Source organism: Drosophila hydei, unplaced genomic scaffold, assembly GCF_003285905.1.
Source record: "Drosophila hydei strain 15085-1641.00,03,60 unplaced genomic scaffold, DhydRS2 tig00008127-arrow-arrow-pilon, whole genome shotgun sequence".
Classification (NCBI taxonomy): Eukaryota; Metazoa; Arthropoda; class Insecta; order Diptera; family Drosophilidae; genus Drosophila; species Drosophila hydei.
In genome coordinates, this window is record NW_022045837.1 from 410,440 (window position 1) to 429,953 (window position 19,514).

Genomic DNA, 19,514 nt, shown 5'->3' on the forward strand with positions numbered 1-19,514 from the left:
TATATAGCAAGATTTTCTAATTACATATACCCTATATATAATATATATATATATGTACTTATGATCATATAATGTATGAGTAATTGTTAATTAAATGTGTTTCAAACTTAAAAAACAAAAAGCAACAAAAACAAGAAATTTCATTAATCGCTCTCATCGGACAATACGAATATATCTTTCGCGCGCTGATAACGCGCTTGAGTTATCTTCAAGTTGGCCAACTTGCGTTTATCCACGGATCGCGAGGCGCTCTTGGCCAAAGGATCGCTGCTGCCCAAGCCAGTGGTGCCCTCATTGGCCACCACATTGATCTGCATATGGATATACAAAGAATAAGTATGTTATAAACTAGTTGGATATATGTATGCGAGGGCAGTCTGAATGGTATTAGACTAGCCTCATCTATGTATATGAAACCTACAGGAGTTAGCAATCCTTGATTGCCCTTGCCCAGAGTTTCGCCCTTTTGCCAGCCAAGTTGGCTGAGCATTTTGAAGCCTTTGTTGGAGCTGGCGATTTCACTGCAAAGAGTAAAAAATAGATTAGATTAGAAGCTGATGCTCAGGCAATGTCCTGCAAGTCCTGCCAGACTTTCCACTTACGTATGCACGCAGGCCACCTCGGTCTTCTCCTTATCCGTGCTGCTACCCACTTTGATGCGTCGCTGGGCGCTGCGATCATTATAATTTGGATTGGGATTGGCGCTCGTCTCCACAAATTCTATGAGATTTAAATAAATAATCAATCAATAATCTCATCAATGAATCCATTCCGCGACTCACTTTCATTCTCTAAGCCATATTTCTTTTGTAGCTTCTTCAGCTGCTCCTTGTGTGAGAGCACGTTGGCAGCTACAGCTGCCACAGTTGCCGCTGGTTGCGTCTCAATGAGCAGTCCTGGCTCACACAAGCCACAAGTGCTATTGCCTTCGTGCACATGGCAGAGCAACTTGGTCTGCCCAATGGCAATGATGCTGCCATGCACTAGATCCAATGTTTCGCTAGCTTCCTTCGACTCGGACATGCGCGATCCGTTGAGAATGGTGCCATTGCGAGAGCCCAAATCACGGCATTTGTAGACGCCCTGCTTTCTATCGTAGTGAAAGTTTAGATGGCACTTGCTGACATTCACATCTGGAATGATGACATCGTGTACTCCTTCCCTGCCCAGCGAGCCGCCTTTGTAGGTAATCAAATGGAGGCTGCCCACTGTCAGCTCCTGCACGTTCGTTTCCTGCACAATGATGCGCAGCGAGGGTGGATACTTTTTGGCAATGTCTGTGGAGGTTTAGGTTAAGATTAGCATATATATGGAGTCTAGTCGAAATGTGGATAAAAACTCGAATTTCTTTAGACACCTTGAAAGCGACTGTTGGACTTGAAAATGGGCACGCCAGAGGCCTCCTCATTGTCGTCCTCTGCGTTGCTGTTGCTGCTCTCCGCATCGCTCGACTCTGAGCTGGAGCTGCTCGACGATTGTGACAGTTCGCCATCTTCCACATCGCGGGATTTGCGCTTGCGACTCTCCTCATTGTCCGAATCCTTGTGACGCTTCTTCGACTTGTGACGATGATCCTTTCTCTTCTTCTTCTTCGCATGCTTCTTGGCTTTACGTTTGCTCTTGGCTGCGCGATCTCTGAGCTTTTGCTTCTCCGCCTTGATTTGCTGCAGCGTAGCTTTGTCTGTGATCACTCCACCATACTCATCGAACTCAACGTCATCGTGTAGATTATCCTCCTCATTATCCGGCTGCTCCTTTTCGGCGTTGGTTGCGGCGCTGTTTGCCTGAAAGCGAGAAAAAGAAACGAAATCCGCGTTTTTATCGCACATTCTAAGGCACAGCGCTTACCTAATGCATTGCAACGCATTTGGTCTATGCGCAAATTGCGAAAACGTGCTAAAAATCTAAGAGACTCGCTCTTAACGGAGCAGTAGAAGGGTGTAGACGGGTGGACAGGAGTAAAAGAATCATCATTAACTTTAAATCAATCAGAGAAATTCACAGTTTTTGCAACTGTCACAGACTTACCTGCACCTGTGCCTGGGAATGAAATTCATACGAATCTTTCGACTGATCATAGCTGTAATAGCAGCCCGTATTGCCATCATAATAGAGACCATATTCCTGAGAGAGAGAACGAGAGTGGGAGAGGCAATGTTAGCTGTTGTTTATAAAGCAGAGGCGTTGATGTAGGTTCATCGCTTAGCGATAACCTCCAACGCTTTGGCACGTCATAAAGATTACGTTGTTGTAAATTATACATATATATATATATGCACTCCCTATATATATTTACCGCATTATAGTAGTAGCCCGTCTTGGGATCATAGTACATGCCCGATGTCGGCTCATAGACGAAATTGTTCAAGTTTTCTGCATGTTTCGCCGCTTGACGCATTTCATCGACAAAACTAAACGCAGCCGTGGCCGAAACTGCAAAAAGATTATAAATAATATTAAAAACATTTTATATTTATATTGCAATTTGAGACCTAGTCTTATCGCCTATTTACCTTGCGGCTGCAGTTAATGTCAACCTGCTTACATCATTAACCAGGAACCTTTTGTTAATCTCGCGCGCACTTGGCGCTTGGGATTATCACTTTTTGTTTTATAGTAAAATAATCAAATAATTAAGATTTAATGTGCAACGTGCTCGACATTGCAACAATTACGATGACTATAATACGAGTTCAAACAAACAAATAAAACCTTTTATCTATAACTAAATAAGCCAGGCAAATGCCCTTTGAAACTAGAAATAGTGGGAAATAGGGGGCAATAAATCTTCACTGATAGAGCGTATGTATGCACATAGAGAAACTAGTGACAAATGCCCCAAGGTATTATAGAGGTATTATCTATTGAAGGGCAACTTTTAGAAGTCGTGCTTGCTTGAGTTTGCCTATATAAACTATATAGTTTTTGATCACTATTAACAGTTGTCATTATTGTCAGTTGCAATCTTGGTTTAAGTATTTCGACAATGATTTTTTACACATAAACAAAAGCTTATAAATATGGGTTGTAGGAAGTATTACTATATAATTTAGTTCATGTATGGCTAACTTAGTTGTTCGCTTAATATATCTTAGGCAAATTGGTTAATACTAATGTTCAGCTTATTTTAAGCGGAATTTTTCAATGCCAAGACCTACAGGGACCCATTAAATGGGGTTACTAAATTATATGAATTTTCTAACAAATTGATTGTAAATAAAGACATCCCATAAAGGCTCTATTAGGATATTCTTATATAATGCTATTACTTTTCAAGCTGGTTAACAAAGAACTTATATATATACTAACTGACAGGCATAGTTAATATGCTCCAATGTAGCTGTATTAAAGGAGGCTGGCATGCCTTGCCTATGAGCTCTATCGCCTTTTTGCCTTTATCTATCGTTTAGCACACGTTGCGTATTTCTACTTGGGTTTCAGCAGATTTAGTTGATTTGTTTTCAAATAGATGCTAGCGTAGATTACACAGTTGAAAACTGCGAATGCAAAAGTTTGAGCTACTGCAATTCTTATCAAGTGCAGCAGTAGCAGTAGCAGCAGCGACTGCAGATGGCGACGTTAGCAGGTGCTTTCATGTGGTCTGGTTAGTCGTTACTCATCATTCGAGCCAGGCGGATAGCAACGTTGCAATAAAAATAAAAGAAAAAAAAAATGGTCGATGTGGAGATACGTGAGCTTATGCAACCCTTTGTGCTAAGCGATTATCAGGTGCAAGAGGTGTACACTCGCTTCTGCAGCGAGACAGCAAAAGGATTGCGACGGAGCACACATGAACAGGCGAGCACGAAATGCTTTCCCACATATGTGCAGGATTTGCCCACGGGCGATGAGATGGGCAAGTATTTGGCTCTGGACTTGGGCGGCACCAATTTCCGTGTGCTGCTCGTTACGCTGAAAGGACACCATGATGCCACCGTAGAGTCTCAAATCTATCCCGTGCCCAAGGACTTAATGACTGGACCTGGCGTGGAGCTGTTCGATCATATTGCCGACTGTTTGGCGAAATTTGTGGCCAAGCATGACATGCATAATGCGTATTTGCCATTGGGTTTCACGTTCTCCTTCCCCTGCGTCCAAGTGGGCCTTAAGGAGGCGATGCTCACGAGGTGGACGAAGGGCTTCAGTTGTGCCGGTGTTGAGGGCCACGATGTGGGCCTAATGCTGCACGATGCCATTCAAAGGCGCGGAGATGCAGAAATTGCTGTCGTTGCTTTGCTCAATGATACGACTGGCACATTGATGTCCTGTGCACATCGCAATCCGGAATGTCGTGTGGGCGTCATTGTTGGCACCGGCTGCAACGCCTGCTATGTGGAACAGGTGGAGAATGTTGAGCTGCTCGATCCGAATTTCAAAGGCAGTCGTAAACAGGTGATTGTAAATGTGGAATGGGGCGCCTTTGGCGAGAATGGACAGCTGGACTTCGTGCGCACGGATTATGATCGCGAAGTGGATCGAAAATCAATCAATCGCTCCGAACAGCTGTTCGAGAAAATGACCTCAGGCATGTATTTAGGTGAATTGGTGCGTTTGGTATTGCTGCGAGCTCTGGAGAGGAATAAGATCTTTAAGCAGTGCACCAAACGTGCCGCTTTCGTTGCTGTGCTGCAGAATAATGTGGATATCTTTGAGACGAAACATCTATCGGAGATTGAAGATGATTCCTTTCCCGAATTCCCAAGCACACGACGCATTGTTAAGCAGCTTTTTGGGCTGGAGAAAGCGTCTGTTGAGGATTGCCAGAAACTCAAATACATCTGCGAATGTGTGGCCAGGCGCGCTGCAACTTTGGTAGCCATTGGCATCAGTGGACTGATCAATAAGATCAATGACCGTAAAGTTGTGGTCGGCATGGATGGCTCTGTTTATCGCTTTCATCCGAAATTTGATAGTTATATTAGGGAGATGATGCAAAAGCTGGTCAAGCCGGATAAGGAATTTGATATTATGCTCTCCGAGGATGGGTCGGGGCGTGGTGCTGCCCTCGTTGCTGCCGTTGCCAGCAAAATGAAATGAAGCCAATATACTCTTTGCCACATTGTGAACGGGTATCAATAGGCGACCCGCAAGATATCTTCCATGTAGAACTTAATAGTAATAATTAATAAATTGTTTACGTTTTAACACTTACGCTCTTTTCCCTCTTCTTCGTCCACGCCATTATCCTGCGTTCCTTTTGCATCGCCATTCGCCAATTTTGCATCTGAACATTTCGTTTCCTTATTGAGCTGCAAGAATATTTTGATTTCAGTTTTTTTAAAGAAATCTTTCCGTTACCAAATCTCACAAAATGTTTTAGCTTTTGTTTATATGATGCAATCTTTGTATCATATTTTCTTATAATTCCATGCAATTTTTCTATGTAAGCGTAAATTTGGGTTTGCTCCAATTTCTCAACATCTTCCATGGATTTCAGTTCGATGAAATCGTGTGCTGAAGCATCCTCTGTCGCCGCCTGGATGGTATCGGCTGTCTCTGACATTGTTAATTTAGGTTTCCGCAACTAAATTGTTGTTTAATTGTCATTATTTTATGACAATCACTTTGTTTTAGTTGTTCACTCAGGCGGCGTCTCTATAGTTGTGGCGCATCGTACTTTTCCACCGGTAAAATGTTTTTAATGTAGTGCTGGATAATGTTTCGATTTTAGTGATGGGCGATAGTATTGTCGAGAATATTAAATAAAGAATTCTGATGTATCTCATGTTTAATAAAATGCAGGCAAATTGTTGCAATATTCGGTTAATTTATCTCATAGAGTTATTAATAACAATATAATAAAAGAAAATATTTACCTGAGTGTGAGCAAGTTACTTATGCCACTCACGCACTTAACAGCAACAACTTGTTGTTCTCTGCTAAGCCCTAAGGCACTGTTATGACATCTTTAGTCAATTGGATCTGGTCACACTGCAGAGCGGCAAATATTTGTCAACAATGAAAAATACGGGGTAAGAAACTTGTTTGTTTAAGAAAATATAAATAATATTTTAATAGCAAATTACAGGGCAAAACGTTATTTATTACGGGCGCATCTCGAGGCATTGGCAAGGCAATTGCTTTGAAAGCAGCACGCGATGGCGCGAACATCGTAATAGCCGCCAAAACAGCTGAACCACATCCAAAACTACCTGGCACAATTTATACAGCAGCTGAGGAGAGTAAGTTAATATGTCAAAATGCATATTAATGTTAATTAAAAGGCAATGTTGTTTTTAACAGTTGAAAAAGCTGGAGGCAAAGCCTTGCCCTGCATTGTGGACGTACGCAATGAAAAACAGGTGCAACAGGCTGTCGAAGCAGCCGTGGCCAAATTTGGAGGCATTGATATTTTGATAAATAATGCTAGTGCTATATCAAAAACTTCTACACTTAAAACTGATATGAAGCGCTATGATCTAATGCAGAATGTTAATGCAAGGGGCAGCTTCTTGGTGTGAGTGCAACGCTTATCATATCGTACATAAATCTAACCTAGTTGAACTTTATCTCCATAGCTCCAAAGCCTGTTTGCCTTATCTCCTAAAGAGCGATAATCCACACATTTTGAACATGGCGCCCCCTCTCAATATGAATCCCCGATGGCTAGCTGATCATTCAGCTTATACTATATCTAAATATGGCATGTCGATGTGTGTTCTAGGCTTGGCGGAGGAATTTCGCGGTAGGGGCGTGGCAGTTAACGCTCTTTGGCCTCGCATTAAGGTTCATACGGCAGCAGTTGACATGCTTTTTGGACCAGAGGGTGAATTTTTTGCACGCAAAGCAGAGATAATGGCAGATGCTGCCTATGCGATAATATGTCGAAATGCAAAAGCATTTACGGGAAACTTTTGTATTGATGAAGACGTTTTGTTGAATGAAGGCGTTAAAGACTTTGACAGATATGCTTGCTATCTAGAAAATAAGGACAAATTGAGTTTAGCTTTATTTATAGAAGGTCCATTAGCTAAGTTGTAAAGCGTTAATATTTGATATTTTGTTCTTATGTTTAGATTTAAATCTATTTTGTATGAGGAAACAGTTTGTTTTTGAATTAATAGCACTGAAGTGTGACCCTCTGTCGTAAATTTGTCTTTTTTTCTATTCGATAACAGCGGCAATTTAACAACGATGTATTGAATGTCAGTTATATGTTTGAATGTAAGGCGCCAAAGTGTGACCAGTGTGACAGTTTACAGGAATTGATAACAGTTAAACTAACATTTTAAATCTAGCAACATCTGGTCACATTGCAATGCAACAGTGCTTAGATTACAAGAAAGTTTGGTAGCAATAAGATGAGGAACAACGGGTAAATAATTAAATTTGAGCTTATTAATTATATTATATTTACAAAGCTTATAGAAAATTACAGGGTAAAACACTGTTTATCACAGGCGCCTCTCGTGGCATCGGCAAGGCGATTGCTTTGAAAGCAGCGCGCGATGGCGCTAATATTGTGATAGCTGCCAAAACAGCTGAGCCACATCCAAAGTTACCTGGCACAATTTATACAGCCGCTGCGGAGAGTACGTAGTGCACTTTGTACTTGAATTGAACTGGAATTTATTTGTGTTATCTTCATATCAATCCACAGTCGAAAGGGCAGGTGGCAAAGCTTTACCCTGCATTGTGGACGTACGCGATGAAAAGCAAGTGCAACAGGCGGTTGAAGCAGCTGTTGCGAAATTTGGAGGCATTGATATTGTTATAAACAATGCGAGTGCCATATCTCTTACCTCAACACTGGATACGGAAATGAAGCGTTATGACTTAATGCAGAATATAAATACAAGAGGCACTTTCTTGGTGTGAGTGATGGATTTAGTTTATTAATAGAAACTCATTTAACTCATCTCAATTCTTACAGCTCTAAAACTTGCTTGCCTTATCTGTTAAAGAGCTCTAATCCACACATTTTGAACCTGTCTCCCCCGTTGAATATGAAGCCCCACTGGTTTGCCAATCATACAGCCTACACCATAGCTAAATATGGCATGTCCATGTGTGTTCTTGGCATGGCCGAGGAGTTTCGTTCTCAAGGCGTGGCAGTTAATGCCCTTTGGCCTCGTACAACGATTCACACGGCTGCGATAGAAATGTTGAATGGATCAGAGAGTGCTGAATACGCTCGGAAACCGGATATAATGGCAGATGCAGCATATGCGATAATTTGTAGAGATGCCAGGGAATACACTGGCAATTTCTTTATGGACGATGAGATATTGTTGGATTGTGGCGTTAAGGACTTTAGCAAGTATGCCTGCAACCCAGAAAACATGCACAAGTTGCAGTTGGATATCTTTTTAGATGATGAAGGCCCTTTTGCTAAGTTGTAAATGTTTTATTTTTGTTGTTTTGATGAAATATATGTTATCATATAATTTGAATTGCCGCGAATTTATATGACTCCGATACCTTTGTGTGTGCATACGAACCAGCACGGATAATCAAACTTGCTTTATTGTGGTGAGCAATATAGCTCATTTGAACTGAACTATATCATTGGAAAATACATGCAATACAGTCATGGGTATTTATCTTATTTTTTATTTTTCAATATAAAATACGTAAAACATAAATTAGTTGCTATGTATTTAGCGTTAAATTATTAAATAGAAAATGCCGCCAAAAATTGATAGCACAATGATATCGATAGACACGAAGTTTTGCTAGATTGGTTCATTTGTAAGTACGAACCAGAATCGATTAGTTAACTGCTGATTGCTCAGTTCATTCGAGCCAGTTCAGTAACAAACAACGCGACTCTTAAAATCGGACGCTTACATGTGCCAAAATGCAAAGCGAATTTTATTTGTTTTTACTGATATTTGTATCACAAAATGTGTGTGAATCGGCGAAATTGAATCATCCGCGCGTTCTGCTGCCGATATTTCAAGACAAATCCATCAATTTCACGCTGGAAGTCGTCGATCCCAACTGCTACAAATGGTGAAATTTCTCAGTAGCCGGCGTCGGCTTTATAACCTAAAATTGGATTACTTATAATAATGGTTTTATTTGTAGGACGTCATCGCGCCAGGATCTCATAACTGTAACGCCAGTATATAATGGATTTACTGAATGTTCCAGCCAGGCCATAGTTACCGTGCAGACACGTGAGCGACGTCGCAACACAGCGATTGTCTTCGCCGAGGAAGTGGCAACTGGCGCAACGCTTCGCTGCGATGTGATTGTGGATACGATTGATCGTCTGAATGTGCGTACAGCCACCAGGCAGCTGTATTTGGAGGAAGCACCAGCAACGTTCGAGCTGCATGCCTTCGACTCGCAAGGCAATGAATTCTTTACGCTGGAGGGCATCGAGTTCAATTGGGACATATCTTCTTCAAGTAGTAATATGCCACCGGCATTGCGCTTTCTCACTTTCTCGGACAGTCCCTTTCACGTGGTGCCGCCGTCATTGGAGAAATTCGAAGCAGATGGCATTAAGGGCTATATGATCCTGTTGGAGGGCATCAACACGGGCACCTCCAAGGTGGCTGTCAGCATGCCTCAGTTGGAGTACTCTCATGTGCCACCAATTGAGGTGTACATTAGTGTGCTAGCTAATATTATAATTGAGCCCTCTGAGGTGACCATCATGGCTGGTGATACGGTCAACTTTCGCATACTGCAACTTAAAATGGATAGACTTCATGATATAACAGCCAATAAGCAATACTATTTGGAGGTGGAGGACGAGAATGTGGCTTATATGAAGAGTAGTGTAGCGACTGGCTCTCGCTTGGGTCGCACCCAGGTTTATTTGCGGGACCATAATATGCCAAAAGAGAGTTCGGCTGACAAGCCCAAAGGACCCAGTGCTTTGTTGACTGTCGCAGAGCCTCAGAAACTTGGCATTAGCTTGTTGCCTTACAACAATTGGATTACTGTTAAGGGCGAGCGGCATGAAGTTGCATTGGATTTATATTCCGCAGATGGTCAAAAGATTACGCTCGGCACACGCTATAATATTGGCTCCGAGCTGGATGAAACTTTATTTAAAATACTCGAGAAGACGCGCAATGGCAGTCGCTTGTATGGAGAGACGCGAAGACAAGGATCCACACAGATATATGGCTACTATAAGGATGTAAGTTATATCGATAGTAATATATGGTTTATAGTACTTTAATGAATGATCTCTTATAGCTCTCAGTGCAGGCAGAGATGCAAGTCTTTGAGGAGCTCAATCTGCGACCCAATAAAGTGATTCTGCCCTACGATCCTAATACCATAAAGCCTCAGAAATTTCAATTTCACGCCAGTGGCGGCGATTTCAACTACGTGTGGTATTCGGGAAATCCACAGGTGTTGCAAATCGATGGCCAAGGCTTAGCCACCACGGAGATAAGAGATGTGCGCATGGCGGGCGTTTCACAAGATCTAATCGACGCTGGAGTGCAGCTAACAGCACATACCACAGTTCGTGTGGGCTTAGCTAAGAATCAAAAGATTTCACGTCAAGCACAAATCTACTTTTTGCCTCCGAAACGCCTGGAGGTGAAACAATATAATTTTGAGACAGCTCTAAGGGATTATGTGCGACTCCATGTGGCTGTCTATGCCTACGTGAATGGCAGCTACGTGCCCTATACCAAATGTGATAATTTGCACTTCCAGCTGGATTTCTCACATCAAATTTTACAGCTGGAAAATGGAGCTGGCCCAGATACACAGGATGCGCTTGCTCCGGAGGCCTGTCATATTCTCAAACTACGCAGCACTGCGGTTGGCAGCACCTTGTTACGCATTTCATACAGTTTCCAGGATAAAGTTTTACAGGATTCTGTTGATCTGCACGTCTTTGAACCGCTGGCAGTACTGAATCCTCTAGAGAATGAGCTTGTCCTGCCCATTGGCGCTTCCCGCAATGTTATCTATGCCCATGGACCTCAACGCATCTTTACGCTGGAGGCGGAGCTCACCAAGGATACGAAATTTGATGGCAAAGTTATTAAAGTCTCGGAAATCGATTTCGACACACAGAATGCTTTAACCGCTTTCACGGTGCTCTGTCGGGAGCTGGGCAAAACTGAGTTTACGTATCGAGTGCACAATCAGCTGGCCACATCGAGCTTTGCTGCCTACCACGCAGAGATAACCACCAAGGTTCACTGTGTTCGACCACGTTTCCTCAAGCTCTATGCTCGGCAGCAATTGCGCTCATCGTGCCCTGTGGAGCTGCGTTCATCGCTGTTGTATCTCAAGGAGGAGGAGAACAAGTTTAACATTGAGATTGAGGTGCAGGATGTCAAGAATCGCAAGCTTATGAACATAAGCTCACTGTGGCTTGAATGGGAGTTTGCTGCAGGCGATGAACGCTATCAAACGGATAGCATTCCTCATCAGCAGCTGGCCGAAGTGGAGCTCTATCATAGCGTGCGTTTGCCTGCAAGGGATGTGCTTGTCTTGACCTTGAATGAGGTGGCGCCTAATTTCCGCATCAAGGGCACGGTGGCACGGTATAATGATAAGCTGCTCGCAAAGCAGGGCGTTCATGCGGAGAGTCCACCTTTTGGTGTAAAGAACGTGAGTTATTCATATACTCAAATATCGGTTCGATATATTTCTAATATGTGAGCTTTATTGCAGTTAAAGACAGGTGAAATCACGAAGCCTGTTATTGAGAATGAAATACGCTTTCATACAGTTAATAGCACATTGTTGCCGACGGATCATGTTAGCATTTATTTAGCGCCCTCGCATAGCGAACGTATTTCCATTGCTCAGGGCAGCGGCTTCTTTCAATTGGAACTCTCTGAGCAGGGCATCGTGCAAGTGACCCATGATGAGAAGCAGCAGCAGTTGGTGATAACTCCCCAGCGTTTGGGTCATGTGCGATTGGAGCTTACAGATCGCTGTCTAATGAATGAGCCAGCGTATTTATCCATCTCTGTGGTGGGCATTGGCTCGATCACTGTGCATGCCTTGGATCGAGTGGAGCGTACAAATACCATTGAGGCCATTGTGCGATTGTTCGATACGAATGAAAATCTATTGCACATTGATTCGGATATGTTGAGCGTCTATCAGCTGTCCCAGTTGGTATTTGATCCTACCATATTGACTGTAAAGCTGGATGAGCAACAGAATTTGGGTGTTGGCGAAATACGCTACAGCATAATGGGCAACAACATCGGCGAGACGAAGATTGTCTTCCAATCTGGGAAAGGTGAACGTCAGGTGTCCAGTGAACCACTAAATGTGCAGGTCTTTGCGCCTATGCGGCTTTATCCAAGGAATTCAACGCTCGTTGTGGGCTCGAGCATACAAATCTTTTACCAAGGTGGACCGCAACCAAATACCAACATCGTTTACACCGTGCACGAGCAACAAGTGGCAAGTAAGTGGGCGGCTATATTAGCTATATAAATACAACAAATAATTGTATACTCGTTTGCTTGCACAGCCATGAGCTCCGCAATTGTTACTGCTCACAAATTGGGCATTACACGAGTAACTGGTCGCTGTCTGTTAAAGAATCCCGTTAATGGCAAGGATGAAATTGTCTCGGAGGACACAGTGGATGTGCGCGTTGTTGCTTTGACTGCCGTCCAGGTGCGCACGCCTCTTGTACGCATACGAGCTGGAGCTGTGATGCCTGCCACGCTGTGGGGTCAACCGGATTTGTCACCCATGGTGCTGGGCACATTAGAGAACATGCAGATTACCTGGTCAGTCAATCAGCCGGATGTTGTGGAGATTTTCAATGTGTTTACAGCAGCGGGTGAGTTTAGTAGTAAAGATACATAAGTATGTTGTATATTCTGTAGAATCTACATTGTATTTGTTTATGGAAGCGTGCACAGATACCGCATTGTTGCGCAGAGACTTCAGCTCAATGCTCACCAAGTACACGCAGAACAAACAGTTCTTCGATGAGCCTGCATGGTTGAGTTCCAGTGCAGGAACAGATACGGAACGAACAAGGCTTAAAGCCTAAGCAGAAGAGAGTAAAAGGAAGTAGTTATCCAATTTGTAAAATTAATAAAAGCTAAAGAAATTTTTGTGCATTTATGTCCAATCTCCCAATAAGTTAAAGTAGTAAATATAACTAGTTAGATATCTAAATAAAAATCGAATGTATATATACAATTGTACACATGTATATATACTCTTAACTTTACTTCCACACACGCCTAACTGTCCATCTGGTCCTCTTTTAGGCATCGACTACCAAAGCAGCGATTTAATTTCCGTACGTATACGCGCACTCAATCCCGGCAAGGTTACCATCACGGCCTCTGTCCATTTGCCGGATGGATTGCGGCTGCCCGCGTCGAGTGTGGAGCTAATTGGTAAGTATTTTTTTTTTTTACCACAATTGAAATAGTGTATCGAGAGAGAGAGCGAGAGAGACAGAGAGTGAGAGATTGAGCGAAAACCGCAAATTGAAATTTTTATCGTTGTGCAGTTTTCAAAACACTGGAGCTGCTCGCACCAAAGCCCATAACAATGGATTGGATTTTGGCGGCGCCACGAAGTACGCTACAGCTGAAATGTAATATGGATGATGCGGTCTATAAGTTGGATGGCCAAAGTAGCGGAATTGTTGCTGTGACGCCAGATGGTGTTGTACACACAAAGGATACCCTCGGCCGTGATCTGATAATTGTGAGTCTGCTGGGGCCTTAAATCGGCTTACCTCTTGGAAATTGCATTTGATTTGATGCGTATTGTTATATATATATATATATATATATGTATAATATTGTTTTTATGTTTGCCAGGCCAAAACTGTCGACCAGACGCTGCCCATTGGCATTGAAGTGAAGAATGTACAATACATTTTGGTCACTTTGCAGCCGGACATTAAATTGAAACAGCTGGAGCATAAAATACCACGCGGCATGAATTTTGTTTTTAAAGTTTCGCTGCACGACAATCTCGGCAACGAGTTCTCCCACAATATTGAGGATGTGAATGGACTACGTTACGATTTGGCCACCAAGGATGTGGTCGATGCACAGATTGGAAATAATCTGACAATTGCGGTAAGTGCTAGAGCAACTCCTTTGACGCTCGTCTTAAGAGTCGTGTGTCGAGTGTCGAGAGTCTGGAGTCTGGTCTTTGGTGTCGGGAGTCAAGTGTCGACAGTCTTATATGTATTTATGCCAACTTCTACTTTTCGACTTTGCCGACTCGTCTATATGTAAATGTGAACTTTAAACTTTGTGCTAGCAAGTTATTTCAATTTCATTTTTTGGTGTGCCTGCTAACAACAAAACCGCTGCATTTTAATGCACTTCCAAAGACCTGCCTTGCCACCTGAGCTCTACTCACTATTTCAGCATAAAAGAGCTAGAAAAAAAACTGAATAAAATATAAAAAAGGAATAGAATCTCAGCGTTCGGCCGCATGGCACGTCGCCTGGCTTGGCCAGCACTATTTTCGTTCTCTTATACTCTAGCTGCGGGTATTTTTAGTTACGCATAAAATATGCTAAAGTCAACAACAAAATATCTTAGACGACGATCTGAACTTAGCTTTGCCTTGTCAGCTTTTTATGCAACTTGACAGAGCTGCGTATTATTGCTGCTTATAGTATATATGTTGTGTTCAGTTCGATTGGGTATCATGGGAACAATCGTGTGATAGCTGAGTTTTTTAAAGTTTCTATATTATAGTCGCTTGTTTCCTTTTATAGAGTCGGCTAGTGTATACAATATTCGTTAGATCTTCGGCAAGGATTCCTTTTTATTTTTCTTCTTTTATTTTGCTGGACTGTGGCACGTTGATGTCACCACATAAAAATGCAACGATGCGTTGTCGCACATGCTGCAGCTTTTGGCTCTTAAAAATTGGGGCTGTCGAGTGACCGTCGACCACAAACACAAAACTCTTGAAGCTGGCTACGAAAAACATGCATTAAATTCCAAATGCACAGCCCAAAAGTGGGCGAGCGAGATAAAGCTCTAACCCAATTAAACTCGACTAACTATATATACATATATATCTATATATATATTATATATTATATATGTACTTTTCCCTTTTTTTTTTGCATTTCGCCCACAGTTGAATTTGCAGCGGGAGACAAGCAACATGATTGCCATCAGTTTAAAGGATTCAACCGGAGTTAAACATGCTGAGGATTACATTAAACTGTCTGTGGCCGAGTCGAAGCTTATATACCCCATCCGGGTAAGTCTACATACATGCATATATATATATATACATATATATATAAATATGTCTGGCCTTAATTTAAAACTCTGCCAGCTTGCTGCAAAGTTGGTTAAGTGATGCTGCAAGCTTTTTACAGTTTTTATTTGACATTTGATTTGATTTCACTCGTTTGCTCATAAATCAATTTTCCTTCAACCTTTTTCCGCATGCGGCCATCAAATAACTATTCACAATTGTCAAACTGCGTCGCTATTTTTTACGGAATCTGTCGACACACGAAAATCGGTGGAAAAAACTCAAATAAAATGCAACCACGCCCCCACGACAAAACGACCAACAGACAATTTTCTCAGTGGGTGACATCATTTGCTTCGATTCACCGCTAACATTGTCATCGATTTGGAGCAGCTCCAATGAGCAGATGGTGACGATTAATAAAAACACAGGTGAGTAGTTTTGTGCAACCAAGGTTGCACAGCCAAAAATGTATATATATGTATAAGAATCGGATACTATATACTAACGTTATGGTAGGACGTTTGGTTAAGTGCAATGGAAGTTGTTTTAATTTATATTTCGAATTCTATTGTTTTTGTTGTAATGCAATTACAGTTAATTACATGGAATGTTTGAGGTATAATAACAGATATTGCTGGTTCTGTTACATATAGTAATAACAGTCTAAGTAGGGATATGTCTATATGAGTGTTACTTTCAAAATTCTCAGAGCTGTCACTTTTAACACATATAATCGTTTTGTGTCTATATGGATAATTCTTTGCTTTCATTACTTGTTCTCTAAATTTGCTATGAAAAGTTATACCAACATTTTTTTTATATATACACAAACTCTTTTTGAGGAACCATAAATTAGAATAAATTAACCTAATAAAATATTAAAAGAATTTTACTAAATAAATAAATACTCTTAAAATATAATAGTTCAATAAGCAGCATCTTTTATCAAACCATTTTCTTTAACAACCTTTTTCTATTCTCTAAATAAATTTTTAAAAATCTTGTCTATTTGATTCATGCTTTACCTGTTAGCAATCTGCTTACTATATGAAATTCAACTTCAACACATCAGTTGATATTTAAGATCTATCTAAGACCCATAGAAACATATCTGATGTCATATGTCCATAGATTATATAATATTATGTTTGTTTTTATATTATATGTTGCAGGTAAACTTCACCTGTTTATTCAGCCTTTCTTGTCTTATCAGCGTATTGATTATTTTAATTTGTTTGCATTATAATTTGCAAATCCTGTTTAGTTGGGTGCTAATTCTCTATCCAAACAATTCACAGTTTTTGGCTATGTTATTTCAATGCTAATTTATGCGTTGCATTTTACAAATTCAACAGCAGTCAGACGCAATGTTTGATGATGGTGCCAGAACACCACAAATACCACCACCCCATGCAACCAAATACCCATCCAACCCAGCCATGCACATGCCACACGAACAGTATGTTGAAGTTGGAATCCCATAAATTGGCCTATATTTTACGTACGATTTATTGATAACCCAATTAGGCTTATTTTTTGGCTGCTTTGTAAACACACAAAAACATAACAAGAGCAAAAGTGTTTTCAACTATTGGGGCTATAATTTCTGAATTAATTACCTATCGATATCGCTCTGAGTGCTCAATAGATTTTCCATGCTATTACGCCATTTCCAAGTGCAGCAATTTCAGTTTTTCTTTTTTCGTCATGTTTTTCCATTTTATTTCTATTTTATTTTCCTTTTTTTCCTGTAGAGCAGCAGCAAAAATATTTACAATTGTTATTGTGCAGGTGTGTACGGCAGAGTGTGTGTGGGTGGGTTTGGGTGTTTGTGTGTGTTTGTCCCTTGAGCCTTTGAGTGGCGCGTAAAGTGTTGAACAAACATTGTCAGGCGTACAGATACAGTAAATAACGACTAAGTTCAACACCGGGGCCAGCATATTTCAAATTGTTTTATTTATTGTAGAGACTGCAGTGTGCGTAACCTTTAAACTTATGCTAAGAGTTGCATTAACTTTCAACTGTTGTTAACTATTTTCTGTAAAAGTAAAGTTGACATATTTACCATGATATAACCCATTGATCTTGGAAATTAATGGAGACAAGAACATTGAATTAAATAGCTAGTTCGAATTGGGGGACTGTTGGGATATTAGCTCTTGGCTTTTCTTATAAATGATATTCCATATGGTCATATATCACATATCATGATATAATTGAACTGCGAGAGTATTACAGTTAGAAACATGCAATTTTTAACTGCATAAACTTTATACACCTAACTCTAACCGATTGAACTGAGAAACTATGAAAGCTAAAGGCATGAAATTTGACATAGAAACTCTTGCACTAATCTCTATTCAAAATAATGTTAAAATTGTTAAAAACCGTAAGTTTCAGTCTTAGCTTTTGCCATGGTATAAACTATTTTACTCAGAAACTATAAGAGCTGCAAACACTAAATTTATATTCTAGACTTTTGTGTACATCTAAATACAACCTGCAATTTCTTTGCTAGACAAGTGAAGCCCTAACCTGTCAATCTTTAGTGATAAGTTTTTAAAGTTCGAATCTAGAAATTTTGTGTTCGATACTCAACTCTATCTATTCACAACAATCTACACAGTTTCTTCATATCGAAATCATAGTATTTGACTTGCACCTGCCTTTTTCCAATACAGTCATAAGTAGTGTCGTTTATATGCCGTTATAGCCAACATGCGCTCAAAGTTGAGCAATTGCAAAAGCAAACTTCTAACGTAATTCACAACACAACGCAGCTAAGCGTAATGCATTATTCATAAAGTGCTGTCCTTCCACAAAGCTCAATCTACCAAAAAAAAGCAAAAAGTAAAATGTAAAGGGAAAAATTGTATATGAGAAAAACAATTTTTCACACTTTGCACGTCGCGAGGCGTCGTCGCTTTGCCAAAAGGATAAAGCAAATAAAGGCAGGACAGCAATCGCGATTATGCAACGTGTATGTGTGTGTGAGTGTGAGTCTGTGTCTGTGTCTGTGTCTGCTTGTGCGTGTTTGTTATTGTTAACTGCGAGCTTCTAGCTGCAGTCGAGCATAAAGATAAAGTATCTATGTATTTGGCAAATATCAATATGGCATGCGTACGTCTAAGACCAAAAATGAGTAGAAAACTTGGCACAAACTCTTGTCTGTTGAAGTAGAAGTCGAACACAAACTTGAGTGTGTCTATCTCTCTCTCTCTCTCGCTGCCCCATCTCCGCTGACATCGTTGCTGTTGATGGAAAATGAAAATATTATGATAAGAGCACAACACAACTCTCGGAAAGTGGAGATTGACAGTGAAAGGAAGCAGACGCAGTTGCTCGTATCGTTTAAGCTTCTTGCAATGTTTTGGATCCAAGCGTAAGCATCTCAGCAATTGCCAAGCCAGAGCTTTTGCCTATGCCTTTGCCGCAAAATTCCAATTTTCCACCTAAAACTGAGAAACTTGGCAGCATACATATTTTGCTCGAAAGCCATCCAAATTCGGAAAAGGCCTATTCAAAATTGAAACACGTTAGGCCACATGCACACACATAGCTAGTTGATGTAGTTGCTGTTGCTTATGAGCTGCAGCCTTATGTGTGTGTTAATTTGTGAGAGTAGTGTGTCGAATACCCTGTGACGTGTATGAGGTATATGATTTTTCTGATGAAATATGTTTATTTTTTGTAATAAAGGGTGTTTAATAGTTGAGCAAAAGCTTAGCAGTAAAAATATAGGGTATACTATAGTTGGGCAAATATGGAGGTTTCAAATTGTAGGCTGCACGAGAAGTATACCTTTAAAGTATTAGGGTATTTTAAAGCGTTGCTTGAATATGTGAGGTATTATATAGCTGTGCATAGTTAACAGTTACAGCTATCTGAAATGGTGAATTAAAACTAGTTTTCTGTGAGTATAGGGTATTACTTAGGTGATAGCTTAAGTTCTTCTATAGTTGTTGCCTTGCTTTTAAATTAATTACAAGGAATGTTATAATTGAACACTTTTAACTTTCTTAGTAAAGTTTGTATTCACACTGTATCGATTACAGGGTATATTTCAATAGTGAATTACTTTAAAGCTGCATCGTTAAATATTCTTAAAGTAGTCTTGGAACTAATTACAGGGTATATTTAATACATTTTAATTCAAATTGAATATAAGCTGACTCCTGCTTACTTTTAACTGTGGGCGTAAATTAATATATGCAGGGATTACAGGATATCTATAAGAGCGTATCATTGCTTGTTATACGTGAGCATAGCATTATATAAGTTTAAATATATAAGGCATATCAATTGGAAATTCGAGTATCGAGAAGATCTTCGCTCTCAGCACTATAAGCTTGATATTT

The 19,514-nt window shown here is 40.6% G+C and overlaps 5 protein-coding genes across 7 annotated transcripts in view; 4 read left to right on the plus strand and 1 right to left on the minus strand.

Moving 5' to 3' along the window:
* Positions 1 to 83: 83 nt before the first annotated feature.
* Positions 84 to 5,642, minus strand: LOC111600882 (angiogenic factor with G patch and FHA domains 1). Of its 3 annotated transcripts, none has more exons than XM_023317220.2 (9): positions 5,309 to 5,642; positions 5,153 to 5,249; positions 2,297 to 2,433; positions 2,029 to 2,124; positions 1,849 to 1,918; positions 783 to 1,277; positions 603 to 720; positions 422 to 521; positions 84 to 311 (listed from the first exon to the last, which is right to left on the minus strand). In XM_023317220.2, exons 1-9 carry the CDS (start codon positions 5,501 to 5,503, stop codon positions 144 to 146), a joined length of 1,476 nt encoding a protein of 491 aa, XP_023172988.2. In that variant the 5' UTR covers positions 5,504 to 5,642; the 3' UTR covers positions 84 to 143. The 3 variants fall into 3 exon arrangements, with proteins under 3 accessions (XP_023172988.2, XP_023172986.2, XP_023172984.2); XM_023317218.2 differs by lacking the exon at positions 1,849 to 1,918 and adding an exon at positions 1,358 to 1,784 and having other exon boundaries at positions 85 to 311; positions 2,035 to 2,124; positions 5,309 to 5,640; XM_023317216.2 differs by lacking the exon at positions 1,849 to 1,918 and adding an exon at positions 1,358 to 1,784 and having other exon boundaries at positions 85 to 311; positions 5,309 to 5,640.
* On the plus strand, positions 3,541 to 5,079 carry LOC111600883 (hexokinase type 2). Its single transcript, XM_023317221.2, has one exon. It carries the CDS (start codon positions 3,673 to 3,675, stop codon positions 5,035 to 5,037), a length of 1,365 nt encoding a protein of 454 aa, XP_023172989.1. The 5' UTR covers positions 3,541 to 3,672; the 3' UTR covers positions 5,038 to 5,079.
* Positions 5,643 to 5,841: 199 nt separating the features above from the next.
* On the plus strand, positions 5,842 to 7,156 carry LOC111600885 (hydroxysteroid dehydrogenase-like protein 2). The gene is made up of 4 exons (XM_023317223.2): positions 5,842 to 5,972; positions 6,019 to 6,182; positions 6,244 to 6,457; positions 6,519 to 7,156. Exons 1-4 carry the CDS (start codon positions 5,959 to 5,961, stop codon positions 6,979 to 6,981), a joined length of 855 nt encoding a protein of 284 aa, XP_023172991.2. The 5' UTR covers positions 5,842 to 5,958; the 3' UTR covers positions 6,982 to 7,156.
* A 67-nt stretch (positions 7,157 to 7,223) lies between these two features.
* LOC111600884 (hydroxysteroid dehydrogenase-like protein 2) lies at positions 7,224 to 8,342 on the plus strand. Its single transcript, XM_023317222.2, has 4 exons — positions 7,224 to 7,315; positions 7,369 to 7,532; positions 7,601 to 7,814; positions 7,874 to 8,342. Exons 1-4 carry the CDS (start codon positions 7,302 to 7,304, stop codon positions 8,340 to 8,342), a joined length of 861 nt encoding a protein of 286 aa, XP_023172990.2. The 5' UTR covers positions 7,224 to 7,301.
* Positions 8,343 to 8,749: 407 nt separating this feature from the next.
* Positions 8,750 to 19,514, plus strand: part of LOC111600887 (nuclear pore membrane glycoprotein 210) — a 29,346-nt gene continuing 18,581 nt past the window's right edge. Inside the window, exons 1-10 of the mRNA XM_023317225.2 lie at positions 8,750 to 8,955; positions 9,031 to 10,099; positions 10,159 to 11,538; positions 11,602 to 12,352; positions 12,419 to 12,736; positions 13,176 to 13,307; positions 13,424 to 13,623; positions 13,740 to 14,003; positions 15,028 to 15,153; positions 15,479 to 15,584. Coding sequence (XP_023172993.1) covers positions 8,801 to 8,955; positions 9,031 to 10,099; positions 10,159 to 11,538; positions 11,602 to 12,352; positions 12,419 to 12,736; positions 13,176 to 13,307; positions 13,424 to 13,623; positions 13,740 to 14,003; positions 15,028 to 15,153; positions 15,479 to 15,584 — 4,501 coding nt within the window. The 5' untranslated portion in view covers positions 8,750 to 8,800. The remainder of the gene's footprint in view (positions 8,956 to 9,030; positions 10,100 to 10,158; positions 11,539 to 11,601; positions 12,353 to 12,418; positions 12,737 to 13,175; positions 13,308 to 13,423; positions 13,624 to 13,739; positions 14,004 to 15,027; positions 15,154 to 15,478; positions 15,585 to 19,514) is intronic.

Coding starts and splice junctions, on each gene's coding strand:
- LOC111600883 (XM_023317221.2), top strand. CDS start 3,673: ATGGTCGATGTGGAGATACGTGAGCTTATGCAACCCTTTGTGCTAAGC.
- LOC111600882 (XM_023317216.2), bottom strand. CDS start 5,503: ATGTCAGAGACAGCCGATACCATCCAGGCGGCGACAGAGGATGCTTCA. Junction 5,250..5,308: donor AACAAAAGCTAAAACATTTT/GTGAGATTTGGT, acceptor ATATTCTTGCAG/CTCAATAAGGAAACGAAATG. Junction 721..782: donor ATATGGCTTAGAGAATGAAA/GTGAGTCGCGGA, acceptor TAAATCTCATAG/AATTTGTGGAGACGAGCGCC.
- LOC111600885 (XM_023317223.2), top strand. Junction 6,183..6,243: donor TTATACAGCAGCTGAGGAGA/GTAAGTTAATAT, acceptor TGTTTTTAACAG/TTGAAAAAGCTGGAGGCAAA. Junction 6,458..6,518: donor GCAAGGGGCAGCTTCTTGGT/GTGAGTGCAACG, acceptor TTATCTCCATAG/CTCCAAAGCCTGTTTGCCTT.
- LOC111600884 (XM_023317222.2), top strand. Junction 7,533..7,600: donor TTATACAGCCGCTGCGGAGA/GTACGTAGTGCA, acceptor ATCAATCCACAG/TCGAAAGGGCAGGTGGCAAA. Junction 7,815..7,873: donor ACAAGAGGCACTTTCTTGGT/GTGAGTGATGGA, acceptor CAATTCTTACAG/CTCTAAAACTTGCTTGCCTT.